The sequence below is a fragment of the Orcinus orca genome, chromosome 1, assembly GCF_937001465.1.
Source record: "Orcinus orca chromosome 1, mOrcOrc1.1, whole genome shotgun sequence".
NCBI lineage: Eukaryota > Metazoa > Chordata > Mammalia > Artiodactyla > Delphinidae > Orcinus > Orcinus orca.
The window spans coordinates 112,043,679-112,068,968 of NC_064559.1; the positions used below are offsets into that span (position 1 = coordinate 112,043,679).

The following is a 25,290-nucleotide window of genomic DNA, read 5'->3' on the forward strand; positions in this document are numbered from 1 at the left end:
TTTAGCATCTCTACTTCAGTTCCTTCATGAACTTTTAGAACTTCTATTTTACACATGCTGGAGTTTCTCATTCAGTCCCCCTCCCTTTTTTTTTCAGTATCCAAAATGTATTTATTGGGATGGTTTCCCATTCATCTTGATTCAGGGTGATTTTAATGCTGCTTCTGTCTGAAGGAGCATCCTTCTGTAAGCCTTGCTTTTTCCTCCTGTAGGCTGGCAGAATATAGTAGAGCAGCCAACACAAAAAGTGTTTGTGCATTGCTAAAGACAGTGGTGATTTTATAACATCTTGAACATTTCACATCCATGAAATAGGAATTGGGGCTCTGCACCAGGTGCTTCTTCTTATGTTTCTTCTTTTCTGGAGAGGATGAAGGAGATCCTTTGTGAGAGGCTTGTTCTTGTGGGGAGGTTGTCACAGCCAGAAAGCCTCATTCAGTTCTTTAGCTTGCTTTTTATCTTTTGTGGTTTCTATCTCTCCTTATCTCTGTTGAATTCTATGTGATTTCTTCATATCTATCTTCTACCTTGATAATTTTTTTACAGTTATCACTTATTATTTAGCTTGTGTTGTGAGTTTATTCAGTAATTTTATTTTCTTGATTCTTTTTCAGATCTACCCAACTGGGAGTCTTAATTCTCCCAGTTACAATGTATGACAATATGCAGGAGGAGTATTGCCAACCAGGGAAGCTCACATGAACCTCTGTGTCTGGGTTTTTTTAAAAATGAATTTACTTATTTATTTGATTTTTGGCTGCGTTGGTTGGGTCTTCGTTGCTGCGCGTGGGCTTTTCTCTAGTTGTGGTGAGTGGCGACTATTCATCGTTGCGGTGTGCGGGCTTTTCATTGCGGTGGCTTCTCTCGTTACGGAGCACGGGCTCTAGGCGCGCAGGCTCAGTAGTTGTGGCACACGGTCTTAGTTGCTCCCTGGCATGTGGAATTGTGCCAGACCAGGGGTCGAACCCGTGTCCCCTGCATTGGCAGTTTGATTCTTAACCACTACGCCACCAGGGAAGCCCTTGTCTGGGGTTTTTATTGGAGACTCAGTCATATAGGGATGCAGCATCCACAGAACTGATAACACCTACTTGGACTCCAGCCGACCCCACAGGTCAAACTGAATACAGATGGCCCAAGGCCTCAGGCAAACAGAAACGCTTTTATCAGGCATATATTCCAAGAGTTCGAAGGCCATCTCCCATATGCCCATCAAGGGCTAGTGTTGAAGGCCTTCCTTAGGAATGTGTGGGGTTTAATGAACCCAGGCCAACCAAGCATACTCTTTCTTGCACATTAGTGAATGCATGTTGATTCTTCAAGACCATGTATAAATGTCACCTCTTCAGTGAAAACTTACCTTATTCACTGTAAGAAGTTAGTTGCTCGCGTATTTTTGCTCCTAAATTACTTATCCTCATCTCCTCTGTAGTTAATGCTGTAGGTTTCCAGGATTTTAAAAAATATTTATTCATTCATTCATTGGCTGCATCGGGTCTTAGTTGTGGCATGCAGGATCTTTCATTGTGGTGCACAGACTTCTCTCTAGTTGTGGCGCATGGGCTCTATAGTTGTGGTGTGCAGGCTCGGTAGTTGAGGCACACGGGCTTAGTTGCCCCATGGCACGTGGAATCTTAGTTTCCCAACTAGGGATTGAACCTGCTTCCCCTGCATTGGAAGGCAGATTCTTAACCACTGGCCCACGAGGGAAGTCACTCTACAATGGTTTTTAATTCATGCCATCTTAGATGTAAAAATATTTATATTCATTTTCCCCTTTCTCCTGACCATACTGTTTCTTCCTTTGATTCAAAAAAGTGTTTTTATGCATTTCCTTTGAACAGGATCTTTGTATGCATTTCGTATTATAAAAACAATATTTTGTTTTCATATGTAATGGTAAATTTGAGTTTGTTTTACCAATATATGTATGTCTGCTGAGGGACTGATATTCCTGCTTTTAGCATGACATTTTGTTTTCATTTTCCATTACAATTACTATATAAGTTACTGTAGTTTGTATATGTACAACTCTTTGCAGTCAAATGCTCTACCACTGAGCTATACCTCCTATATGTACAACTCTTGGACTGTTTATATCCTTGTCTTTGTATGCTGCTTCCTATAGTTGTGCGTGGTATAAATTATAAAAATCATATACTAGTCTTGAACACTTTTTTTTTTAATATACTGCAGTTTTATTTCAGTCACACAAACGAAGTTAGTATATAGGAAATATAAATGAAACAGTATGGTAAAAATAGCTGAGAAGCAAAAAATCTAAAAAGGAAGTACACCTAAAGGATGAGAATTCAATATGCACTAGTGTTTCATCTTTAGTTTTGATTGACACTTGATGATTGCAGATTTCAAAACTTTGAGATCATGATGGCTATTCTGAAGAGATTTCAGCACCAGCACTAAGATTTTGTACATTCAGTTGGTTTGCAGTTGACTTGTTAGCCATTTACATAGTGTATAGTACAGATTTGTCACAGGTCAGATCACAGTGTTGAAGGAAAGAAGTACCTTCCTGTAATTAGAAAGGATCCCCTGAACTGCACTCACCTCAAGACATCCAGTATACAGGAGCATGAAAACCATCATAACAATGTGGCTCCAGGGAAGATAGTTTTGATAAGGAAAATAGCCTAAGCTTCTGTTTCCCATTTTAATTACTGAAATCTCTAACAGTGACAGAACTGTCACATAGGACAGTAACTGTATACAGTAATTCAATCAAACTTCTTGGAAAGAACACATTTAGCAATCTGGGATAATGCAGAATGACAAGAAGTATAACGTGATTCAACACTGGTTCTTTTTGTCATTTTACACAGATATCATGTTTGTTCGTTTTTTTTAATGACAGGATTTTTATTTTTATTTTTTAAATTTTTGGCTGTGCAGCACGGCATGCAGGGAACTGATCTCAATTCCCCAACCAGGATCAAACTTATTCCCCCTGCAGTGGAAGCCAGAGTCTTAGCCACTGGACCACCAGGGAAGTCCTGACATGTTATTATTAGACCAAAGCACAAAACGTTTAGTGCATAAACCAGTTTCTATTTTAAGATCTAGCATTTTTATTGTAGTCTTTTATCTTAGTTTGTACCACTTTTACCCAGTACTCTATCCTACTGTAGATTGTTTAACTTGATGAACAAAATCAAAAGTGATTTCTGACCAGATTTATGGGGGACATAAACATTTATATCATCTAAGTGTTTGCATAACCAAGAGTGCAATAATAAATATGAAAATGCCTATTTCATTTAGAAAATAAGCTTGCTGCATCTTTTTTTTTGAATTTTATTTTGTTTATTTTCTTATACAGAAGGTTCTTATTAGTTATCCATTTTATACATGTTAGTGTATACATGTCAATCCCAGTCTCCCAATTCATCACCGCCCACCCCCCACCCCGCCACTTTACCCCTTGGTGTCCATATATTTGTTCTCTACATCTGTGTCTCTATTTCTGGCCTGCAAACCAGTTCATCTGTACCATTTTTTCTAGGTTCCACATATATGCTTTAATATACGATATTTGTTTTTCTCTTTCTGAGTTAACTTCATTCTGTATGACCTCTAGATACATCCACGTCCCTACAAATGACCAAATTTCGTTCCTTTTTATGGCTGAGTAATATTGTATTGTATATATGTACCACATCTTCTTTATCCATTTGTCTGTCGATGGGCATTTAGGTTGCTTCCATGACCTGGCTGTTGTAAATAGTGCTGCAGTGAATATTGGGGTGCATGTGTCTTTTTGAATTATGGTTTTCTCTGGGTATATGCCCAGTAGTGGGATTGCTGGGTCATATGGTAATTCTATTTTTAGTTTTTTAAGGAACCTCCATACTGTTCTCCATAGTGGCTGTATCAATTTACATTCCCACCAACAGTGCAAGAGGGTTCCCTTTTCTCCACACCCTCTCCAGCATTTGTTGTTTGTAGATCTTCTGATGATGCCCATTCTAACGTGTGAAGTGATACCTCATTGTAGTTTTGATTTGCATTTCTCTAATAGTTAGTGATTTTGAGCAGTTTTTCATGTGCTTCTTGGCCATCTGTCTGTCTTCTTTGGAGAGTTGTCTATTGAGGTTTTCTGCCCATTTTTTTTTTGCGGTATGCGGGCCTCTCACTGTTGCGACCTCTCCCGTTGCGGAGCACAAGCTCCAGACGCACAGGCTCAGCGGCCATGGCTCATGGGCCTAGCCGCTCCGCGGCATGTGGGATCTTCCCAGATCGGGGCAGGAACCCGGGTCCCCTGCATCGGCAGGCAGACTCTCAACCACTGTGCCACCAGGGAAGCCCCCTCTGCCCATTTTTTGATTGGGTTGTTTGTTTTTTTAATATTGACCTGCATGAGCTGTTTATATATTTGGGAGACTAATCCTTTGTCCATTGATTCGTTTGCAAATGTTTGCTCCCATTCTGAGGGTTGTCTTTTTGTCTTGTTTTTATTTCTTTTGTTTTGCAAAAGCTTTTAAGTTTCATTAGGTCCCATTTGTTTATTTTTGTTTTTATTTCCATTTCTCTAGGAGGTGGATCAAAAAATATCTTGTTTTGATTTATGTCAAAGAGTGTTCTTCTTATGTTTTCCTCTAAGAGTTTTATAGTGTCCAGTCTTACATTTAGGTCTCTAATTCATTTTGAGTTTGTTTTTGTGTATGGTGTTAGGGAGTGTTCTAATTTCATTCTTTTAAATGTAGCTTTCCAGTTTTCCCAGCACCACTTATTGGAGAGACTGTCTTTTCTTGTGTATCCTTGCTTCCTTTGTCATAGATTAGTTGACCATAGGTGCATGGGTTTATCTGTGGGTTTTCTATCCTGTTCCACTGATCTATATTTCTGTTTTTGTGCCAGTACCATACTGTATTGATTACTGTAGCTTTGTAGTATAGTCTGAAGTCAGGGAGTCTGATTCCTCCAGCTCCGTTTTTATTCCCTCAAGACTGCTTTGTCTATTCGGGGTCTTTTGTGTCTCCATACAAATTTTAAGATGTTTTTTTCTAGTTCTGTAAAAAGTGCCATTGGTAATTTAATAGGGATTTCATTGAATCTGTAGAATGCTTTGGGTAGTATAGTCATTTTCACAATATTGATTCTTCCAATCCAAGAACATGGCATATCTCTCCATCTGTTTGTATGATCTTTAATTTCTTTCATCAGTGTCTTATAGTTTTCTGCATACAGGTCTTTTGTCTCCTTAGGTAGGTTTATGCCTAGGTATTTTATTCTTTTTGTTGCAGTGGTAAATGGGAGTGTTTCCTTAAGTTCTCTTTCAGATTTTTCATCATTAATGTATAACAATGCAAGAGTTTTCTTTGCATTTATTTTGTATCCTACAACTTTACCAAATTCATTGATTTAGCTCTAGTAGTTTTCCGGTGGCATCTTTAGGATTCTCTATGTATAGTATCATGTCATCTGCAAAGAGTAACAATTTTACTTCTTCTTTTCCAATTTGGATTCCTTTTATTTCTTTTTCTTCTCTGATTGCTGTGGCTAAAACTTCCAAAGTTATGTTGAATAATAGTGGCAAGAGTGGGCAATCTTGTCTTTTCCTGATCTTAGAAGAAATGGCTTCAGTTTCTCACCATTGAGAATGATGTTGGCTGTGTGTTTGTCATATATGGCCTTTATTATGTTGAGGTAAGTTCCCTCTCTGCCTACTTTCTGGAGGGTTTTTATCATAAATGGGTGTTGAATTTTGTCGAAAGCTTTTTGTGCATCTATTGAGATGATCATATGGTTTTTATTCTCCAGTTTGTTAATATGGTGTATCACATTGATATGCGTATATTGAAGAATCCTTGCATCCCTGGTATAAATCTCACTTGATCGTGGTGTATGATCCTTTTAATGTGTTGTTGGATTCTGTTTGCTAGTATTTTGTTGAGGATTTTTGCATCTATATTCATCAGTGATATGGTTTGTAATTTTCTTTTTTTGTAGTATCTTTGTCTGGTTTTGGTATCAGGATGATGGTGACCTCATAGAATGAGTTTGGGAGTGTTCCTCCCTCTGCAATTTTTTGGAAGAGTTTGAGAAGGGATGGGTGTTAGCTCTTCTCTAAATGTTTGATAGAATTCACCTGTGAAGCCATCTGGTCTGGACTTTTGTTTGTTGGAAGATTTCTAATCACAGTTTCAATTTCATTACTTGTGATTGGTCTGTTCATAGTTTCTACTTCTTCCTGGTTCAGTCTTGGAAGGTTATACCTTTCTAAGAATTAGTCCATTTCTTCCAGGTTGTCCATTTTACTGGCATAAAGTGGCTTGCCGTAGTCTCTTAGGATGCTTTTTATTTCTGTGGTGTCTGTTGTAACTTTTACTTTTTCATTTCTGATTTTATTGATTTTATTTGAGTCCTCTCCCTCTTTTTTCTAGATGAGCCTGGCTAATGGTTTATCGATTTTGTTTACCTTCTCAAAGAACCAGCTTTTAGTTTTATTGATCTTTGCTATTGTTTTCTTTGTTTCTATTTCATTTATTTCTGCTGTGATCTTTATGATTTCTTTCCTTCTGCTAACTTTGGGTTTTGTTTGTTCTTCTTTCTCTAGTTCCTTTAGGTGTAAGGTTAGATTGTTTTGAGGTATTTCTTGTTTCTTGAGGTAGGCTTGTATAGCTATAATCTTCCCTTAGAAGTGCTTTTGCTGCATCCCATAGGTTTTGGATCGTCGTGTTTTCATTGTCATTTGTCTCTAGGTATTTTTTTATGTCCTCTTTGATTTCTTCAGTGATCTCTTGGTTATTTAGTAACATATTGTTTATACTCCATGTGTTTGTGTTTTTTACGTTTTTTTCCCTGTATTGATTTCTCATCTCATAGCATTGTGGTCAGAAAAGATGCTTGATATGCTTTCAATTTTCTTTAATTTATTGTGGCTTGATTTGTGACCCAGGATGTGATCTATCCTGGAGAATGTTCCGTGCGCACTTGAGAACAAAGTGTAATCTGCTGTTTTGGAATGTCCTATAAATATCAATTAAATGTATCTGGTCTGTCGGGTCATTTAAAGCTTCTGTTTCCTTATTTATTTTCATTTTGGATGATCTGTCCGTTGGTGTAAGTGAGGTATTAAAGTCCCCCATTATTATTGTGTTACTGTCGATTTCCTTTTATAGCTGTTAGCAGTTGCCTTATGTATTGAGGTGCTCCTATGTTGGGAGCGTATATATTTATAATTGTTATATCTTCTTCTTGGATTGATCCCTTGATAATTATGTAGTGTCTTTCATTGTCTCTTGTAACATTCTTTATTTTAAAGTCTCTTTTATTTGATATGAGTATTGCTACTTCAGCTTTCCTTTGATTTCCATTTGCATGGAATATCTTTTTCCATCCCCTCACTTTCGGTCTGAATGTGTCCCTGGGTCTGAAGTGGGTCTCTTGTAGACAGCATATATATGGGTCTTGTTTTTGTGTCCATTCAGCAAGCCTGTGTCTTTTGGTTGGAGTATTTAATCCATTCACATTAAAGGTAGTTATCGATATGTATGTTCCTATTACCATTTTTTTAATTGTTATGGGTTTGCTTTTGTAGGTCCTTTTCTACTCTTGTGTTTCCCACTTAGAGAAGTTCCTTTAGCATTTGTTGTAGAGTTGGTTTAGTGGTGTTGAATTCTCTTAGCTTTTGCTTGTCTCTAAAGCTTTTGATTACTCCATGGAATCTAAATGAGATCCTTGCCGGGTAGAGTAATCTTGGTTGTAGGTTCTTCCCTTTCATCACTTTAAGTATGTCATGCCACTCCCTTCTGGCTTGTAGAGTTTCTGCTGAGAAATCAGCTGTTAACCTCATGGGAGTTCCCTTGTATGTTATTTGTCGTTTTTCCCTTGTTGCTTTCAATAATTTGTCTTTAATTTTTATCAATTTGATTACTATGTGTCTCGGCATGTTTCTCCTTGGGTTTATCCTGCCTGGGACTCTCTGCGCTTCCTGGACTTGGGTGGCTATTTCCTTTCCCATTTTAGGGAAGTTTTCGACTATAATCTCTTGAAATATTTTCTCAGGTCCTTTCTCTCTCTCTTCTCCTTCTGGAACCCCTATAATGCGAATGTTGTTGCATTTAATGTTGTCCCCAAGGTCTCTTAGGATGTCTTCATTTCTTTTCATTCTTTTTTCTTTATTCTGTTCCTCAGCAGTGAATTCCACCATTCTGTCTTCCAGGTCACTTATCTGTTCTTCTGCCTCATTTATTCTGCTGTTGATTCCTTCTAGTGTTTTTTTCATTTTAGTTATTGTTCATCTCTGTTTTCTGTTCTTTAATTCTTCTAGATCTTTGTTAAACATTTCTTGCATCTTCTTGATCTTTGTCTCCATTCTTTTTCTGAGGTCCTGGTTCATCTTCACTATCGTTATTCTGAATTCTTTTTCTGGAAGGCTGCCTATCTCTGTTTAGTTGTTTTTCTGGGATTTTATCTTGTTCCTTCATGTGGTACATAGCCCTCTGCCTTTTCATCTTGTCTGTCTTTCTGTGAATGTGGTTTTTGTTCCGCAGGCTGCAGGACTGTAGTTTTTCTTGCTTCTACTGTCTGCCCTCTGGATGCTTGCTGCATCTTTAATGTCTTTACTAGTGGATGACAATGAGTAGTTGATAGAAAAAAAAGAACTATATACTTGAATTATGGTAGCGCATCCATCAAGGTTAATCTAGAAATGAAGTTTCTATAGAAACAGGAACTGTTTTAACAAGGAAAAAAAGTTCCCTCATTCAAACCTCTTTGAAGTGGTAATGGCTGCAAACCTGCAGCATTTAGAAAACTATGCTATCAACAAGCTGTGTCTTACGAACCTATATTAAGAAATCCAGAAAGCAGATGAAAGTGGATTCTTCAAAATTTTAGTAAAACTACTGATAACCAAAGATTTCAAAGGAAATATAGCACATAACTCAAGCATAAATCAAGGTGGAGAGCATGGAGAATTTTTGATTTCCTAAATTTTCAAACATTTTATCATTGCACATACAGGAATTCTCCTGTATTTTAATTTTAGAAGTTTCAAAGAAAATGGAGTGGATTACATACACAAATGTGAATGCCCACACAAACACGCGCAGACACACACACACACACACACACACACACACACACACACACAGTGTAAGTAGAGTATATAGTTCCTTCTTCCCACCACCTAAGTCTCACTACCACTTAGCTGTACCTCCTGTATGCACAGCTCTTTGGACTGTTTATAGCCTTGTCTTCGTATGGTGCTTCCTATAGTTGTGCATAGTATAAACTGTAAAAATTATATCCTAGTCTTGAACCCTTTCTTAAAAGCAAGGATTGAGTTATGCTGTGTTCTCAATTTTATGGCTGACATATAGTAGTCAGTTTGTTGTGTTGACTGTGATGCTATTTTACAGTTAAGTTTAACTTCCATATGTTAACCTCAGCAGGTTTATTCGTTCTGATAGATGCTAGAACACTAGCAGGTTACGTCACAGAGATCTCTCTTCCCACATTAGCATGAATTCAAGTCGTTCTGAACAAAGTCAGAATTTATAAGTTGATAGATTGTGTATTTTGTGTATAGATTGTGTATAGATTGTGTATTTCTATTTCTGCTGTAACAGAATTGCCATAAACTTTTGTCTTAAAACAACATACATTTTATTTTCTTATTGTTCTTGAAGGCTGAAGTGTGAAATCAGTTTTACTGTGTTAGAGTCAAAGTGTTGGCAGGTCTTGTTCCTTCTGGAGGCTCTGAGGAGAGAATCCATTTTCTTTTTCTTTTTCTTTTTTTCCAGCTTATAGTAGCCACCTGCATTCCTTGGCTGTGTCTCTGTTTCCAAAGCACATTATTCTAATCTCTGCTTTCATTGTCAGTTGCCTTCTCCTCTTCTGTAGTCTAATCTTCTTCTGCCTCCATCTTGTTAGATCACTTGTGATGACATTTATGGCCTATCAAATAATCCAGGACAGCATACCCATCTCAAGATCCTTAATTTAATCCCCCTCACAGAATCTCCTTTGCTGTATAAAGTGACACAGGTTTTCCAAGCATTACGACCTAGGTATCTTTGGGGGCCGTTATTACAACCACATAGTGTAATAACGAAGCACCTTAAAGTTTTTTTGCATATTAATGCTTATTTTCTCTTCCTAAATAAGGTATCATTTTTCCCCAATGTAATAACTTAGTGGAATAACTTATTTTACTCAGCTCTTAATGCTCATTTCTTTGTTCTTGTCTATGATATATGAATGAGTAGTTCCCATGTAGGCATCGTGTACAATCTCCTTATTTTTTCTGAAGAATATTTCTTAATGTTGTTGTTTTGTGTTGTAGTTGGTGTAATACGGTGCCCAGTATGCCGCCAAGAATGCAGACAGATAGACCTTGTGGATAATTATTTTGTGAAAGATACATCTGAAGCTCCTAGCAGTTCTGATGAGAAATCAGAACAGGTATGCTTCTCAATTTTTCTTTATATTCCTATCTTGATATGAAAATATGAATTATAAGAAAACATGCTTGAATTGTTACATAATTTAGGGTAGTTATGCCTTAGTTTCATCTTTCAAATTGAAAATGAAGGATATCTTTATTCTACACCCTCAGACCTGGTTAAATGAGATTAAAAGTCATTACTTAAAGATTCAAATCTTGTATAGATTTTGTATTCTGAGACTTTTTTTTACCTACCTGAATGTTTGATCTGGAAGGGAAAGGATTTTGTTGAAGAGAAATGGATAACAAAATAATTTTATTCTAGGTACAGTGAATTAGTATATTTGAGAGCAAGTTAGAAAGTTTTCACCTTTTTGTTTTGTGGATCTATATTTTGTAAATTTAATGTAGTTTAGTATTTATTTCCTCCTTTAGGTATGTACTAGTTGTGAAGACAATGCAAGTGCAGTTGGCTTTTGTGTAGAATGTGGAGAGTGGCTATGTAAGACATGTATTGAAGCACATCAAAGAGTAAAATTCACTAAAGATCACTTGATCAGGAAGAAAGAAGATGTCTCAGGTAAGATAGAAGCAGTTTTAATGATTACTATTAATCTCCCTCTTTTGCCTCTATAGCATTTCTACTTATCTTTATAAGCTTTTGATACCAATATCAGTAAGAATTTAGAAAGTTAGACAAAAATTTTGTTTAGTTTAAAAATATGTGTTTTATTTTACTGCAGAGTCTGTTGGAGCATCTGGTCAGCGCCCTGTTTTCTGCCCTGTACACAAACAAGAACAGTTGAAACTTTTCTGTGAAACATGTGATAGGCTGACATGTAGAGACTGTCAGCTATTGGAACACAAAGAACATAGGTACAAAAGTCATAATTGCTTATCAAGAAATATTATAAAAAGTTCTTGTAAAATTATTTTTCCTAAAGCAAGTATTCTATAATTTTGTTAGCATTTTAAAATTATCAGTTTTGTGTTTTATGTCTTAGAGCAAGATATATTTTTGATAAATTATTTAATGGTTTCCATATTCATACCTAATTGTTTTATGGATATTTGTTGAAAATGTATCAGTACATGGATTTGGGTTGCAAGAATGGAGTTATATTATTTCTTTGTATGCAACGCCTCTGGTTCAAATACACTTTTTTTCAAGTGTTCTATGGGATTTAGGCTCTGGGCTGTTGTCTTAAAAGGTAATATTTCCATGGGTGTGGCTAAGTGATACCCATTTTAACATCAAAGCATAAATATACTGCTTTCATATTGGATATACGGTTTGTAGAAAAACTAGGGATTTATAAGCATCTAAGTAGCATAATTAATAATTCATTAATACATAGCTTTGTCTTTCAACCTTCTTTTACCCTCAGTATACAATAGTATTCACTTATCACCAGCCTGTTACATCTGAACTGTTCTGGAAAGTACTGAAATTTCTAGTCAGGTGTTAAGTTTGATTAACCACACTTAAATATTTGTTTTTTAACTCTAGGATGTCTTAGAGCTTTTAGTTCATTAGAGCCATTAGAATTTTTTGGAATCCTCTAAAAGAAGGGGATACATTAATTCTGTTCACTAACAAGTATTGCATCTGTAGTTTGTGCCAAGCAGTTTTCCTAATGGTGCATGTTTGTTTAATTCACACCAACCACCCATGCAGTGTTGGTACTGATATCCTGACTGTTTTAAAGGTGAGCGAGAGTTCTTACAGAAAGCTTTAGTAATCTGTACAAGGTGTCCCCATAAGTGGTAGAGCCAGGATTTGAACTCCAGATCTATTTTAGCCCATATGCTCATTTTCTCCCATGTGGTATTCAGAATATAGAATACAGTGTATGGAATCTTTCAAACTTGACCTCATAGGGGTAATGCTCTTTTTTCTTTTCCAAGGCACCTCTTACTGTTTTACAGAACATTTGTGTAGAAATGCTACTTTAAACTTTTGTATCCTTTGTTACAAAATGTCTCATCTTGCTTATGAATTGGCTAATGTTTTGCTTGAGGTGACTAATCTTGTGAATGCCTTCACCTGAGGTCCAAATCTTACCCTTGTCTTGTAATCTCAGTAAGACATTAAATTACTTTCTCACAGCTGCAGTCAGATCTTTGAGCATTTAGATTTCTTATGGCTTTTTACATTGATGGTGCGAAACAGAAAGAATAGGAACATGGCATCCTTTATCCTGTGAACAAATAGCTTCAGCCACTCCTCTCAAAGTTTAACCATGTTCCATTCTTCCCTTTCCTTCACCACTTTCCTTTACTACTCATAGCCAACTCCTAATTATCTCTTGAATGTTCTTCCCTTTTCTTTCGTTTTTTCACCCTGTGATTTTCCTGGATAGACTATGGCAGAACCAATGGCACTGGACTTAAAAGCCTAGGTTCCTGTTACTACAACACATTTACAACTAGTCTCCCTGTTTTGAGTTTTATATTGTCAAATTCATTCTGTCCACATTGCTGCCAGTATCATTTGGCTAACATGTAGTTAAGCCCCACCCACCCCACCCCCTTTAAAAACACTCTTCAAAGATACCCCATAGTCAAAGTTTAAAGTGCTCATTATTGAGTCTTACCAGATTCTTTCTCTTTATCATCTGTACACAAGTTAGGAAACAGTCCACAAGACCACCCTCTCTTCTAATACCAGCTGCAGAGTTCAGTAAAAACCCAAACATAGGGGATAACAGCATGCAGTCCACCTCATTAATATGATTTGTTATTACTTATACCTTCTTCAGTTAGAGTGGTGGCCTTGTAAACAGGATGCTTTCTGTTCACCTTGGAACCACCATCCATAAGCCAAGCAGCTTTGTTAGCTAATAGACTTTATAGAGCACCACCTATGTGATCATAGCATTCAGCAGCTCCTCTGGTGGTTCAGAAGTTATATTTAGAGGAAAAGAGGCCAGCTACCTGCTCATAAATACAATAAATACTTCTTTGCATCCTCCTGGTCGCATGTTCCTGCACAGACCATCTCTGTTTATGTGGAACGCTTCTGGGCCTTGCCTTCGTCATTAGAGTGTTCCCCTGTCACCCAAGACATTATGAGTATTTCAGGTTTCATGGTTATTTTGTGTCCTTCAGTCATAGAGTCAGTCTCAGTGCTGAATGGCAAGCTAGTAATTTTCCCTTAAATGACATAAATTTTACCATGGTATCCAGAACTTCTCTGGTCCAAAATCCTGGTGGGTCGCTTCTGAGTGGCACTGAGAGGTTTTTGCCATAAGTTTCAATCTGCGTAGGTACGTGTTGCTGACACTTCCAAAATCATGTCCGAGTGTGGATCACAGGGGCCCAAAAGCATCATGAGAAAGACTGCTTTTTGCAGTTCAGACAATGGCTGCCTTTGTTCAGGCCCCCGTTCAAATATGACCTTCTTTTGGGTAGTTGTATAGATTGGTGCTGGTAATATTCCCAGATATGGAGGGTGTGTTCTTTAAAATTCAAATATACCAACCAAATGTTGGCTTCTTGTTTAGTTCTAGGGGTAGGTGGCAGAAGCAGTTTTTTTTTTTCACCTTTGGAATGTCATGGGTGGCTCCTGCCTAGGTTATTCCTAAGAATTTCACCAGTTTGGACAGGTCCTTGGACCTTTGCTATATTTAGCAACAGCTTCTCTTGGTCATGTGTGTCGCCATTGCATCTGAGTCAGTCTTACCTTCATTTTTAGTTTCTGATATTATCATGAAATTAATATAGTATATTTTTACACTCAGGACCTGCATCAAGTCTAAATCTCTTCTAAACAAATCATACCAGTAAGCTGGTGAATTGAAATAACCCTGTGGCAGTATAGTAAACATAAATTAGGGTCCTTCCACATCAAGGAAAATTGCTGTTTGGCTCTTTTTCAGAGTTAGAAAAAAAATTTGCATGTTCAGTCACTGAGTGCCACTCTTTTTTAGTCTGCTGTATATATTTTTTGTATTGTTGAAACCGTATCAAGGACTGCTGATGCTATGGTGTCACTACTTTATTAAAACTTTAATAGTCTGCTGTTACTCTTGATGAAACATTTACTTTTTTTCTTGATGAAACTACACATGGTTATTGTACAAAGAATTCATTGATACTAGCACTCCAGCTTCTAATTTGTCATTAAAGTTGTAATCTCATTTTATCCATCAGGTATCCTATACTGTCTCAGGTCTACAACTTCTGTGGACTTGGACAGTTTTGTTTTTTTAAAAAAATATTTATGTATGTATGTATTTTGCTGTGCCAGGTCTTAGTTGTGGCACGTGGGATCTTCAAGTTGCGACATGCGGGATCTTTAGTAGCGGCATGCAAACTCTTAGTTGCGGCATGTGGGATCTAGTTCCTTACCCAGGGATCGAACCCGGGCCCCCTGCATTGGGAGCGTGGAGTCTTAGCCACCGGACCACCAGGGAAGTCCCTGGACTTGGACAGTTTTAGTGGTTTCCATGTACCATGTCTAATCAAGACTCGCCTGAATGTGAACCTGTATGTCTTCTGTTTTACAGTACCAGTCAGACATAATATCCATTCCAGTGACATAGTCACATAAAGGAGAGATGTAACTACTTCACATAAAGTCTGTTCATGTATTCCAACTTTCATCACCTTAATCCTATCAACCATTCCTCTCCTCCCAATCTAACCTTAGCTCCCATTAGGTCTTCAGCAGGTTTTAGAATCATAGCACATTGGGCCCCCATGTCAGGGAGTCCCGGAACTGTCTCTTATCCACCCCCTGGCTATTTTACCCACACAAGTGCATATTGCCTTGTGTTTTCCAGCTGGGGTTGAGCCAGAAAACCCTGGCCTCTCCTTCAGTTTTCAGGTTGATTGATCCATGGAATCGTTGCTCCAGGCAGTACAAGGTCAGGTTTCTCATTGTCATCTTTGCCCTCCAGCTTTTAAAATTTCTTCATACTGGGGTAAATACAACAGTTGTTTAATGCCCTTTAATGTTGGGGACCAGCAGTGGCTCCCATTGGTCCACCCAACCTCCCAAGAGTGCTACGTTAAGACCTTTGTTTCAACACCATCATTGTCTGCTTTATTCACTACCTTTCCCCCCCTCCCTTTTTTTTTTTTTGTTATTTTTGTTTTTGTTTTTTATGGTACGTGGGCCTCTCACTGTTGTGGCCTCTCCCGTTGCGGAGCACAGGCTCTGGACACACAGGCTCAGCGACCATGGCTCACGGGCCCAGCCGCTCCGTGGCATGTGGGATCTTCCCAGACCGGGGCACGAATCCGTGTCCCCTGCATCGGCAGGCGGGCTCTCAACCACAGCGCCACCAGGGAAAGCCCCCCGCCCCTTCCCTTTTTAACAGCCACCTGAAGATTTCCATCCTGCTGGGATAAATCCCTTGACTCTCCCCTTTGTCTTTCCCTATTTTCTCATGAATCACTAGTTTTCTTAATACCTGTAAGGCCCATAAAGCTGAGACAAATCTAATAAGGCTTCTCAGATTATTGCTAGGTTTTGCAGCAGTAAAATTACATGGGGGTGCCCATGTACAAGGGTCCCCCTTAATCACATTATTACCTTGATCTTAGTAGGAGGCATACTCAGTAGATGAACATCCTGCTCTGCGTAATGCTAATCTGGCGTGGCTTGCGTGTGAGAAGCATATCAGCCAATTCTTCTGGGGAGTTCTATTTGGCATTTATAGGAGAAGGACAGTCGCCTGTCCGAGGGTAAAAAAATCTCACAGGGGCTTTTATCTAGTCCACCAAGCTAGCTGTCCCCTCAGGAATCACCTGCTGTGTATCTAGGTTATGTATAGCCATCTGTGGTTCCATAGTGAGCTGTGGGTCCTCCATCAGCTCAAACATTGCTGTTCTATTCTGCAGCATTCAAAATCAACAATACTACCTCTATGTAATCAGTCACTCTTACAATATTTTAGTAAAGGTTTTTTTCAGGTAGCATACAATGTCAATCCACAAAATGAGATAATTCCTTAGCATTGTAAACTCTCGTTTCATTAGTTTCTTGATTTTGTCTTTCCTCAACCCGGACTACTTTGTGACTGAGGTCATAGAGGTGCTGTCTATTTTCCCAGCATAATTTTCCCCTTTGGAATGGCCCTGAGGCTAGTGGCTGTAGCTCAGACTGGCTGAAATCTAAACTTTGCCCAGTGTCAGGATCTGTCCCAATACACTCTTTATTTTACAGATAACAATAACCAAGGAATTGTTTCATTACCTTGTTTCTTATTAGTTTGCATTTTCTTGTTTATCCAGGGAGTCAACTCCTAGGGAGTTGGAGCTACAGTTTCTAAATTCTTTCTGTTGATAACTTTTACCTCTAATAACTGCAGCTGTAGTTCCATACCATGAGTGACTAGTCATCCAGGAATCAAAGGTTCATAACCCTTGTCATCTTTTCCTTCCTCTTCCCAACCAGAAGTTTCAATGAGTCAGGATGGTTCTAGTGAATCTCACTTTTGAGGCCAACTATGAAGTTAGGGAACAATTCACAGGTCCTCCCTCACTTCTGACACCCAGTTGCAGAATTTGGGGGTCCCCAAAACCATTTGCGCTTCCTTTTTTTTTTTTTTAATTTATCTTATTCATTCTCACTTCTGACACCAGTTGCAAGTTCAGGATTTCTTAAGACTACCCTCAGATTCAGTAATTTCTTAGAACTCACTGAAAGATGTATACTGACAGTTAACATTTATTACAGTGAAAGGATACAGATTAAAATCATCCAATGGAAAGACACAGAGCAGAGTAGTCTAGGAGAGTTCTAAATGTGGAACTTCCATTTGTGTCTTCTCAGTAGAATTCTTTTTTTTTTGTTTAATCTTTATTTATTCATCCATTTATTTTGGCTGCGCTGAGTCCCAGCTGTGGTGCATGGGATCTTCAGTTGTGGCATGCCAACCCTTAGCTGCGGCATGCGTGCAGGGTCTAGTTCCCTGACCAGGGATCGAACCCGGGACTCCAGTGCTGGGAGCAGGGAGTCCCACCCACTGGACCACCAGGGAAGCCCCCTCAGGGGAATTCTTAATGTAGTTAACTCCTCCTAGCAATAATGTGTGACAGCATGAAGAGAATATTGCCAACCATCAAGGCTTGCATGAGCCTTTGTGTCCAGAATTTTTTTTGGAACTCTGTCATGTAGATGTAGTTCACTGGCCACATGATTGACTGGTTTCCAGCCCCTCCTGAGGTTGAGCTGACTGTGTGACCTGAAGACTCTACCAGAAATCATATCATTAGCATATGGCCTAAGGCCTCAAGTGAACAAAGATACTTTTGTCAGACAGTACATTTCAAGGGCTTAGAGACACCCTCCCAGCTGCTGAGGGCAAAGGCCAGACTTCTCTTTGGGCAAGGTTAAATTCTTTAGTACACAATCTGTTATCTCCCATTTGCACTCTTACAGTAGGTAACCCCCTGTTTTAAACTTCTCTGCCTTTACAAATGCTATTTCTTAACAGTACACTGTCAGGAGAACTATTTCTAAAAGCCAGTTTACTTCTGTGTCTTGTCTTCCCTAACACTATGGTTCCATCTTACCCACCCCGTTTCCCTGTCTGGACTTCAGGCCTTTTAGGGCTAGTTCTTTAAGGGACTTAGCTTCTCACATGCTTATTGATCAAGTCGGGTTTCCCACCTCTTCTTGAGTCACTCATGCAATTATGATAATATGTATTTTCTTAGAAAATCCCACCAGTTAGTAGAGGTTTTAAAAACATACTTGTGGGCTTCCCTGATGGTGCAGTGGTTAAGAATCCACCTGCTATTGCAGGGGACACGGGTTCAAACCCTGGTCTGGGAAGATCCCACATGCTGCGGAGCAGCTAAGCCCGCGCGCCACAACTACTGAGCCTGCGTTCTAGGGCCCACGAGCCATAACCACTGAGCCTGTGTGCCGCAACTACTGAAGCCCATGCGCCTAGAGCCTGTGCTCCACAACAAGAGAAGCCACCACAATGAGAAGCCCACGCACCACAACAAAGAGTAGCCCCTGCTCGCTGCAATTAGAGAAAGCCCACGCACAGCAACGAAGACCCAACGCAGCCAAAAATAAATAAATAAAATAAATAATTTTTTTAAAAAGCCATTAAGAAAAGTTTAAAAATAAATAAAAAAAAGAAAAACATACTTGCTTAGAAATAGACCATAAAGATTTTACAAAAATCTGTGTTTTCTATCTCTTTCTTGTTTATAATGTTGAATAGCTGAGTTTATTTCCTTTTTTTTTTTTTTTTTTTTTTTTTGCGTTACTCGGGCCTCTCACTGTTGTGGCCTCTCTCGTTGCGGGGCAACAGCCTCCGGACACGCAGGCTCAGCGGCCATAGCTCACGGGCGCAGCTGCTCCGCGGCATGTGGGATCTTCCTGGACCGGGGCACGAACCTGTGTCCCCTGCATCAGCAGGCGGACTCTCAACCACTGCGCCACCAGGGAAGCCCTCTCTTTTATTTTTATTCTTTGCTTAGCTTAATTTCATTGTACTTCTTTTAGGTTCTTATGCTGAATCTTGACTTTATCAAAAAGATGTGAATTTTTCATTTATTTATTTATTTATCTATCTATCTATCTATTGCTGCATTGGGTCTCATTGCTGCGCGCGGGCTTTCTCTAGTTGCGGTGAGTGGGGGCTACTCTTCGTTGCGGTGTGTGGGCTTCTTATTGCAGTGGCTTCTCTTGTTGCAGAGCGCAGGCTCTAGGCGCACAGGCTTCAGTAGTTGTGGCACGTGGGCTCAGTAGTTGTGGCTCACAGGCTTTAGAGCACAGGCTCAGTAGTTGTGGCGCACGGGCTTAGGTGCTCCGCAGCATGTGGGATCTTCCCGGACCAGGGCTCAAACCTATGTCCGCTGCATTGGCAGGAGGATTCTTAACCACTGAGCCACCAGGGAAGCCTGTGAATTTTTCTTTGATTAAAATTTAGCCTCATTCCAGAATCATTATTGACTTACCTCCTCTATATAAGAATTTTGGGTCCCCTGCCACCCACCCACCCTTTTAAAGGTGATTGTTGCATAGTATAGTGATACAGATAATGAACTTTGGTGTGTGTGTGTGCGAGTGTGTATCTTCAAATGAATAATATGTAGTACCTTCCTTATAAGATGGCTGTGAGGATTGAGTTGAGAATTGTACCTGTAAAGTGCTTAAGACAGTAAGGGCTCAATAATAGTCTGTTACATTTCATTTATTTATGGCCATGCTGGGGGGCTTGTGGGAATTCCCTGAGCAGGGGTTGAACCTGGACCCTCAGCAGTGAAAGCCCTGAGTCCTAACTACTGGACCACCAGGGAATTCCCTATTTTTTTTTGTTTTAAAAAAAACACTTTATTGAGATCTTTGGTTTTCTTTATGGCCTCATAAATTGTTTTCAAAAAGGAAAACATCTGTAGAACTTTATGAAATTTTGTACCTCAAAGCACTTCATGATTTCTAGCTAAACCAAGGCATTATCCCTCCTCCTTCTAGTAATTCTCTTCACAGTACATGAATAAAAAATGTATAGACTTATAAAGGACAAGAATGAGAGAAGAGACACCAATGGAGGTTTCAGTTAATTTTTCAAAACCAGGGAAATGGATTGAATATTTGTTGGATCTGATGATTTACCTAGTAGAGTTGAGCCAACTACCACCCAAGGGCATGCAAATGAGATATAAAGGAAGCTACTTGATTTATTTCCTAGAAACTATGGTGGCTCGGGATCTAGAGGTGATAGGTATCACAAAAGTTGGGCTTATTCTCTGGATAAGTAGAATCAGAGGCCCTGGACTTGGGGATATTAGGTCTAGATTGAGGGTGGGGATGAGGTACTTGGCTGAAATTGGGGAGATTAAAGGATCAATCTGCACACTAAACTGTGAGACATTCACTTACCTCGACTTGCTTCCAGATTGCCAGTAGTGAACTTTTCCATTTCACTATTCTTCCCTACTCTGCTGTCTGGAATTAGAGGCTTTGTCACTCTGGAGAAAGTGAATAATTAGAAGAGGCCTCCTAATGTTGCCATTTGGGGTTCATTTCTGATGAAAAAGATGGCCTTACAGTGAACCCCATCAGTTCATAAGTTCTGCTCTCTCTCTCACACATGATTCTGAGCAGTTTTAAAGTATATTTAGGGACTTCCTTGGTCATCCAGTGGCTAAGACTCCCCATTCCCAGTGCAGCGGGCCTGGGTTTGATCCCTGTTCAGGAAACTAGATCCCACATGCCTCAACTAAGAGTTTGCATGTCGAAACGAAGATCCCGTGTGCCGCAACTAAGACCCATTGCAGCCAAATAAATAAGTAAATACTGACATATTAAAGTATATTTAAATATAAAAGGATATGAATGGATGGAAGGATCATCTGACATTTGATGAGAGCCACTGTCATATGCCATCCATTGTGGGATAGTTGAGAATTCTCAACTTCTCTCTCTTGTCTGGCTTCAAATATAGAGACTGTAAAATCTAAGTATTTCCTTTCTCAGCATTCCTGGCATTAGGGTACCTCTGATCCACAGTTTATGCCCCCAAAATAGAAACAGAATTCTGTTTAGAGGTTGATTTTCAGAAAGTTTTTACCTTCCTGACAAAAGGGACAGATGTTGCTGGTGTCATCCATCTTCCTCCTTTTTCCTTCCTTGAATTTGGATGTGATGCCCGGAATTCTGACACCATTATATACTCATGAGGATAAAGCCAAGATCATCTCAGTGATTCTAACTTTGATGTTGTTAAACTAACACCATCAACTGCCTACATTTGGTCTTGTTATGTGAGCCACTATTAGTCCCTACAGCTGTACATGTTTCTGATTGACACAGCTGCCCTCATGAAAGGACATAACATAATACAAGGGCAAAAGGAAGTGCGAAATAAAAATTATGATGTTCTGAAAAATGGCAAGCTATTGGTCACAAATTAAGGATAGAATCTCCACAAAAGAAGTAATTAAAGGGACTTCCCCAGAGGTCAAGCGGTTAAGACTCCATGCTTCTGCTTCTACTTCAGGGGGTGCAGGTCTGATCCCTGGTCGGGTTTGATACCTGTTCAGGGAGCTAAGATCCCACATGCCGAGCAATGTGGCACCCCCCCCCAAAAAAAATTAAAATAAGAAGGAGCTCTTGGAAGTATGATAGGTGAAAAAAATCAATAGGTTTGGTAGATAAATTCTATTTAGTCTCCTAGAAAATAAAACAAAAAGAAGATTTTAAAAAGGTTTAAAAATTACAAGAGATCAACTGCCAGCTAGTACAAATTATAGAAAAAGAAATGAAAGAAATTATCAAATAAATAATACAAGAAATTCTCCTACGAACCTAGAATTGCCAATCTGAAATGACCCATTTAATGCCCAGTATGCTGACAGTAAAAGGCTTCTATCAAAGCTGTGTATCATCATCATAAGATGACGATATGCTATGGGTTAAAATGAAGATCAACAGAGTTTCCAAAGAATCGAAGTAGGTAACCTGCAATGAAATGGAAATCTAAATATGGTCTTTAAAAATAGCAATACTAGGAGGTAGAAGATGGTGGAACTGTAACTTCAAAAGTTGAGGGGGGTGATAAAAAAAATTAAAATAAAAAGTTGTGGGGTGAGAGGGAAAGATTTTCAACCTAGAATTCTATATCTAAACTTAATCAGTGTGAGAGTAAGATGTAAACATTTTTCAGCATGTAAGGATTCAGAAACTGCCTCCCATACACCTCTTTCTGGAGAGCTATTAGAGAATGTGATCCACAGAAATGTTAATAAGCCAAGAAAGTGAATGGGAATGCCCAGATGACAGCTGTGCAGGAGCTAGTTTAGACTGAAGCATGAGGACTAAGGACCCCATTAAGGAGGTCTCCAGGAAAAAATGGAACCACTTCTATTAAATTTGTTATATTAGGTCATTTGAAAAATAATATTGACAAGTTTTTGACATACCTGATGGAACATGAGAAACATTAGGAATCAATACATTGAGAATTAAGTCCATATTCCAAAAGAAAAAAAGTTCAAGAAAAGAAATTACTCTTGTTATACTCCTTGGCTCATCATTGGACAGCGTTTACAATCATTTATTAATTCAACAAATAGTTGCATGCTTATTGAGTGCCAGGCATGGTATATTTCTGTGAACAAAGTAAAGTCACTGTCCCCAAAGACTTAATTTTTCATGGTAGAGTCAAACAAATAGTGAATATATCAGGTGGTAATTGTCATAGAGAAAAATAAAGCTGGGAATTTGGAACAGAGCATGTGAGCATGCAGGTTTGTAGGTTTTTATTTTAAATTAGGGTGGTTTCAAAAAGCTTCAGAGATGAAGTGGGATTTGAGTAGAGACTGAAGGAAGAATGGGAGCAGGCCTTGCTTAAATTTGGCAGTGAGGAGCATGCTTCAGGTAGAGAGAAAGCAAGTGCAAAGGGCCAGAGATAGTAGCATATTTGACATCTTTGAGTAACTGTATGGTCTGAGTGCAGTTAACAAGGGGAAGATTGCTATCAGATGAGTTCAGGGGCAGGAAGGGCCAAATTATTTAGTGATTTGTAGGTTATGGTAAGAATGTTGCTTTTTACTCTGAGTCAGATGCTCAAGCTTTTGAGCGGTGGAATAATTTGACTGATTGTTTTAAAAAGGATCGCACTAGCTCTAGTGAGAGATTAAAGGAGCAAGGACAGAATCACAAGATTAAGTTAGGAGGTTGTTCTTAATAATTTTGGCAAGAAATAATGGTGGTTTAGACTAACACTAGAGATATAAATATATAATCCAGTTCTAAATATATTTTGAACTTGATGCCTGAAAAAGATAATGTGGATTTGCTGATATATGGGTTGTATGAGATACCAATAACACCAAGAGTTTTGGCTTTCAGTTTACCAAGAATAATGGAAGATTAGGATTGAATTTACTGAGGTATGGAAGACTGTGGGAAGACATTGTTTGTTAGGTGTATTTAGGGAGTTGATAGTTAAGTTTTGGCCATATTAAATTTGAGATCTTGTAGTAATATAAACACTGACTATTTTATGATAAAATCAGATTGGGCTTGATAGAAGTAGGGAGGATGGTGGTATGTGTTGAATTCTTAACTGTGTTTAATTGATAAAGCTATATAATAAAGGCCTATCATTTTGGAAGGCATCCCATAGACCTTCTGCCCCCATCATCACAGATTGGAGAAGGTCCTCACACTCAGTGTACCTTCTCAGAACTTCTCTGTTCCCTTCACTCTGTCATCATGAGGCAAGATGTAACATATACATTTGGAGTGAGTTTGCGTCTCCCGAAATGAGGGTCATGACTAAACCTTCGCATTCTAAGACCACACAATTCTGACTCTTCTATCCTCATCTGGAGTGAAGATGTGGTTGACTTGCTAGAACTAGAATTTCTTCTCCATTAACAGATTAAAAGAGAAAGCCCTAGGCCCCACCCCTGTTTACCACCAATATTTGCAATTTCTCCATTATTATCTGCTTTAAATCTGCTAGGACTAATATTATTATGTTCTTTATCCCTGTTTGTCATCCAAGAAAAGCCCCACACTCCCAGGTCTCCCCTCATCTGCCATGCTTTAATTCCCATAAGGCTCCCACGTGGCAGTTTCTGCTACTTTGTTCTCTGTGATTCATGGTTTGTCATCAGCAGGATTTCTATATCCTCAACCTCTTTTTTGATCCCTTTCTGTACCTCCTTTGCTATAATGGAAACAGGGCTCTAGGACATTGCTCCCTCTGCAGTCCTTTTAACTGGTGGCTGTTTTTTTTTTTTTGCGGTACGCGGGCCTCTCACTGTTGTGGCCTCTCCCGTTGCGGAGCACAGGCTCCGGACGCGCAGGCTAAGCGGCCATGGCTAACGGGCCCAGCTGCTCTGCGGCATGTGGGATCTTCCCGGACCGGGGCACGAACCCGTGTCCCCTGAATCGGCGGGCGGACTCTCAACCACTGCGCCACCAGGGAAGCCCCATGGCTGTTTTTTCTTTGACATCCCATGTATTACTAGGCCTGGAGATGTGAGGTAGGTCTTCTCTTTGCTATTTTTTAGACCATTCTTCCTCCTTCCTCCCTGAAAAATCTCTAAATGTAGTGCTATCATTCTTGTCCCTCATTGATACTGTCACATAAAACCCTCGGGTCATTCCACTTTATCTCTTACAGATTTTAGTTCCTAACTCAGTGGCAATCTGTGGTATTCTATTATTGTCTTAATTCCTGGCAATTTTAATATACTTAGATTTGATCCTTCTGACACTCTGGTCTTTGCTTTTTGAACTCCTTTCTAAGGTTTATGCCCTCTACATTGCCACTCACACCTGAGACCATATACTAGACTTTGGCATTTCCAATAGTTATGTTCAGTTTTAAGCATTCCTCTTTGTAAACACATATCCCATCATTCTAGCTCATTCTGCTCAGTACCAGACTTCAGTTATTCACCATACAGTGACTTATTTTAATCCATTGAATGTACTACCCTTTCACTTTACCTCATTTCTTTATGTTCTCACTTAACCCATTTTCAGTTTAATTTAATGGATGATCATTTTCACTCCCTTGCTTTTAGCCTTGACTCCCATATCCCACTTGGTTGAACTCCCTTGGCAAAACCACCATCCTGACTAAACTCAACTTCCATCATGCTTCGCTTATGCAGTGGAATATCACAGGAGAAAAAACACATAATGACACCAGCTGGTCTCACTCTCAGTTCATGACCACTTAACCTCAGATAGACCCTAATGTTGCCTGGCAATCGTGCTGTGCATTCACACCTTTTCTGTCTTAAATGTCCAACTTTCACCCTCTATTCTCACTCCCAAATATTCGTATTGCTTCCTACTTTATTGAGAAAAATGAAACAATCAAAAGAGTACTTGTGCAGACTCCCTCTACCACATTTACTTTTCTGCAAACACTTGTACC

The 25,290-nt window shown here is 39.0% G+C and overlaps 1 protein-coding gene across 7 annotated transcripts in view; it reads left to right on the top strand.

Annotated features, from left to right (window-relative positions):
* The window catches only part of TRIM33 (tripartite motif containing 33), a 140,975-nt gene that overhangs the window by 52,528 nt on the left and 63,157 nt on the right, over positions 1 to 25,290 (top strand). For all 7 annotated transcript variants that reach the window (XM_004263214.4, XM_004263215.4, XM_033435967.2 and 4 more), the window contains exons 2-4: positions 10,310 to 10,428; positions 10,847 to 10,991; positions 11,155 to 11,287. In XM_004263214.4, the coding sequence (XP_004263262.1) occupies positions 10,310 to 10,428; positions 10,847 to 10,991; positions 11,155 to 11,287 (397 nt within the window). The remainder of the gene's footprint in view (positions 1 to 10,309; positions 10,429 to 10,846; positions 10,992 to 11,154; positions 11,288 to 25,290) is intronic.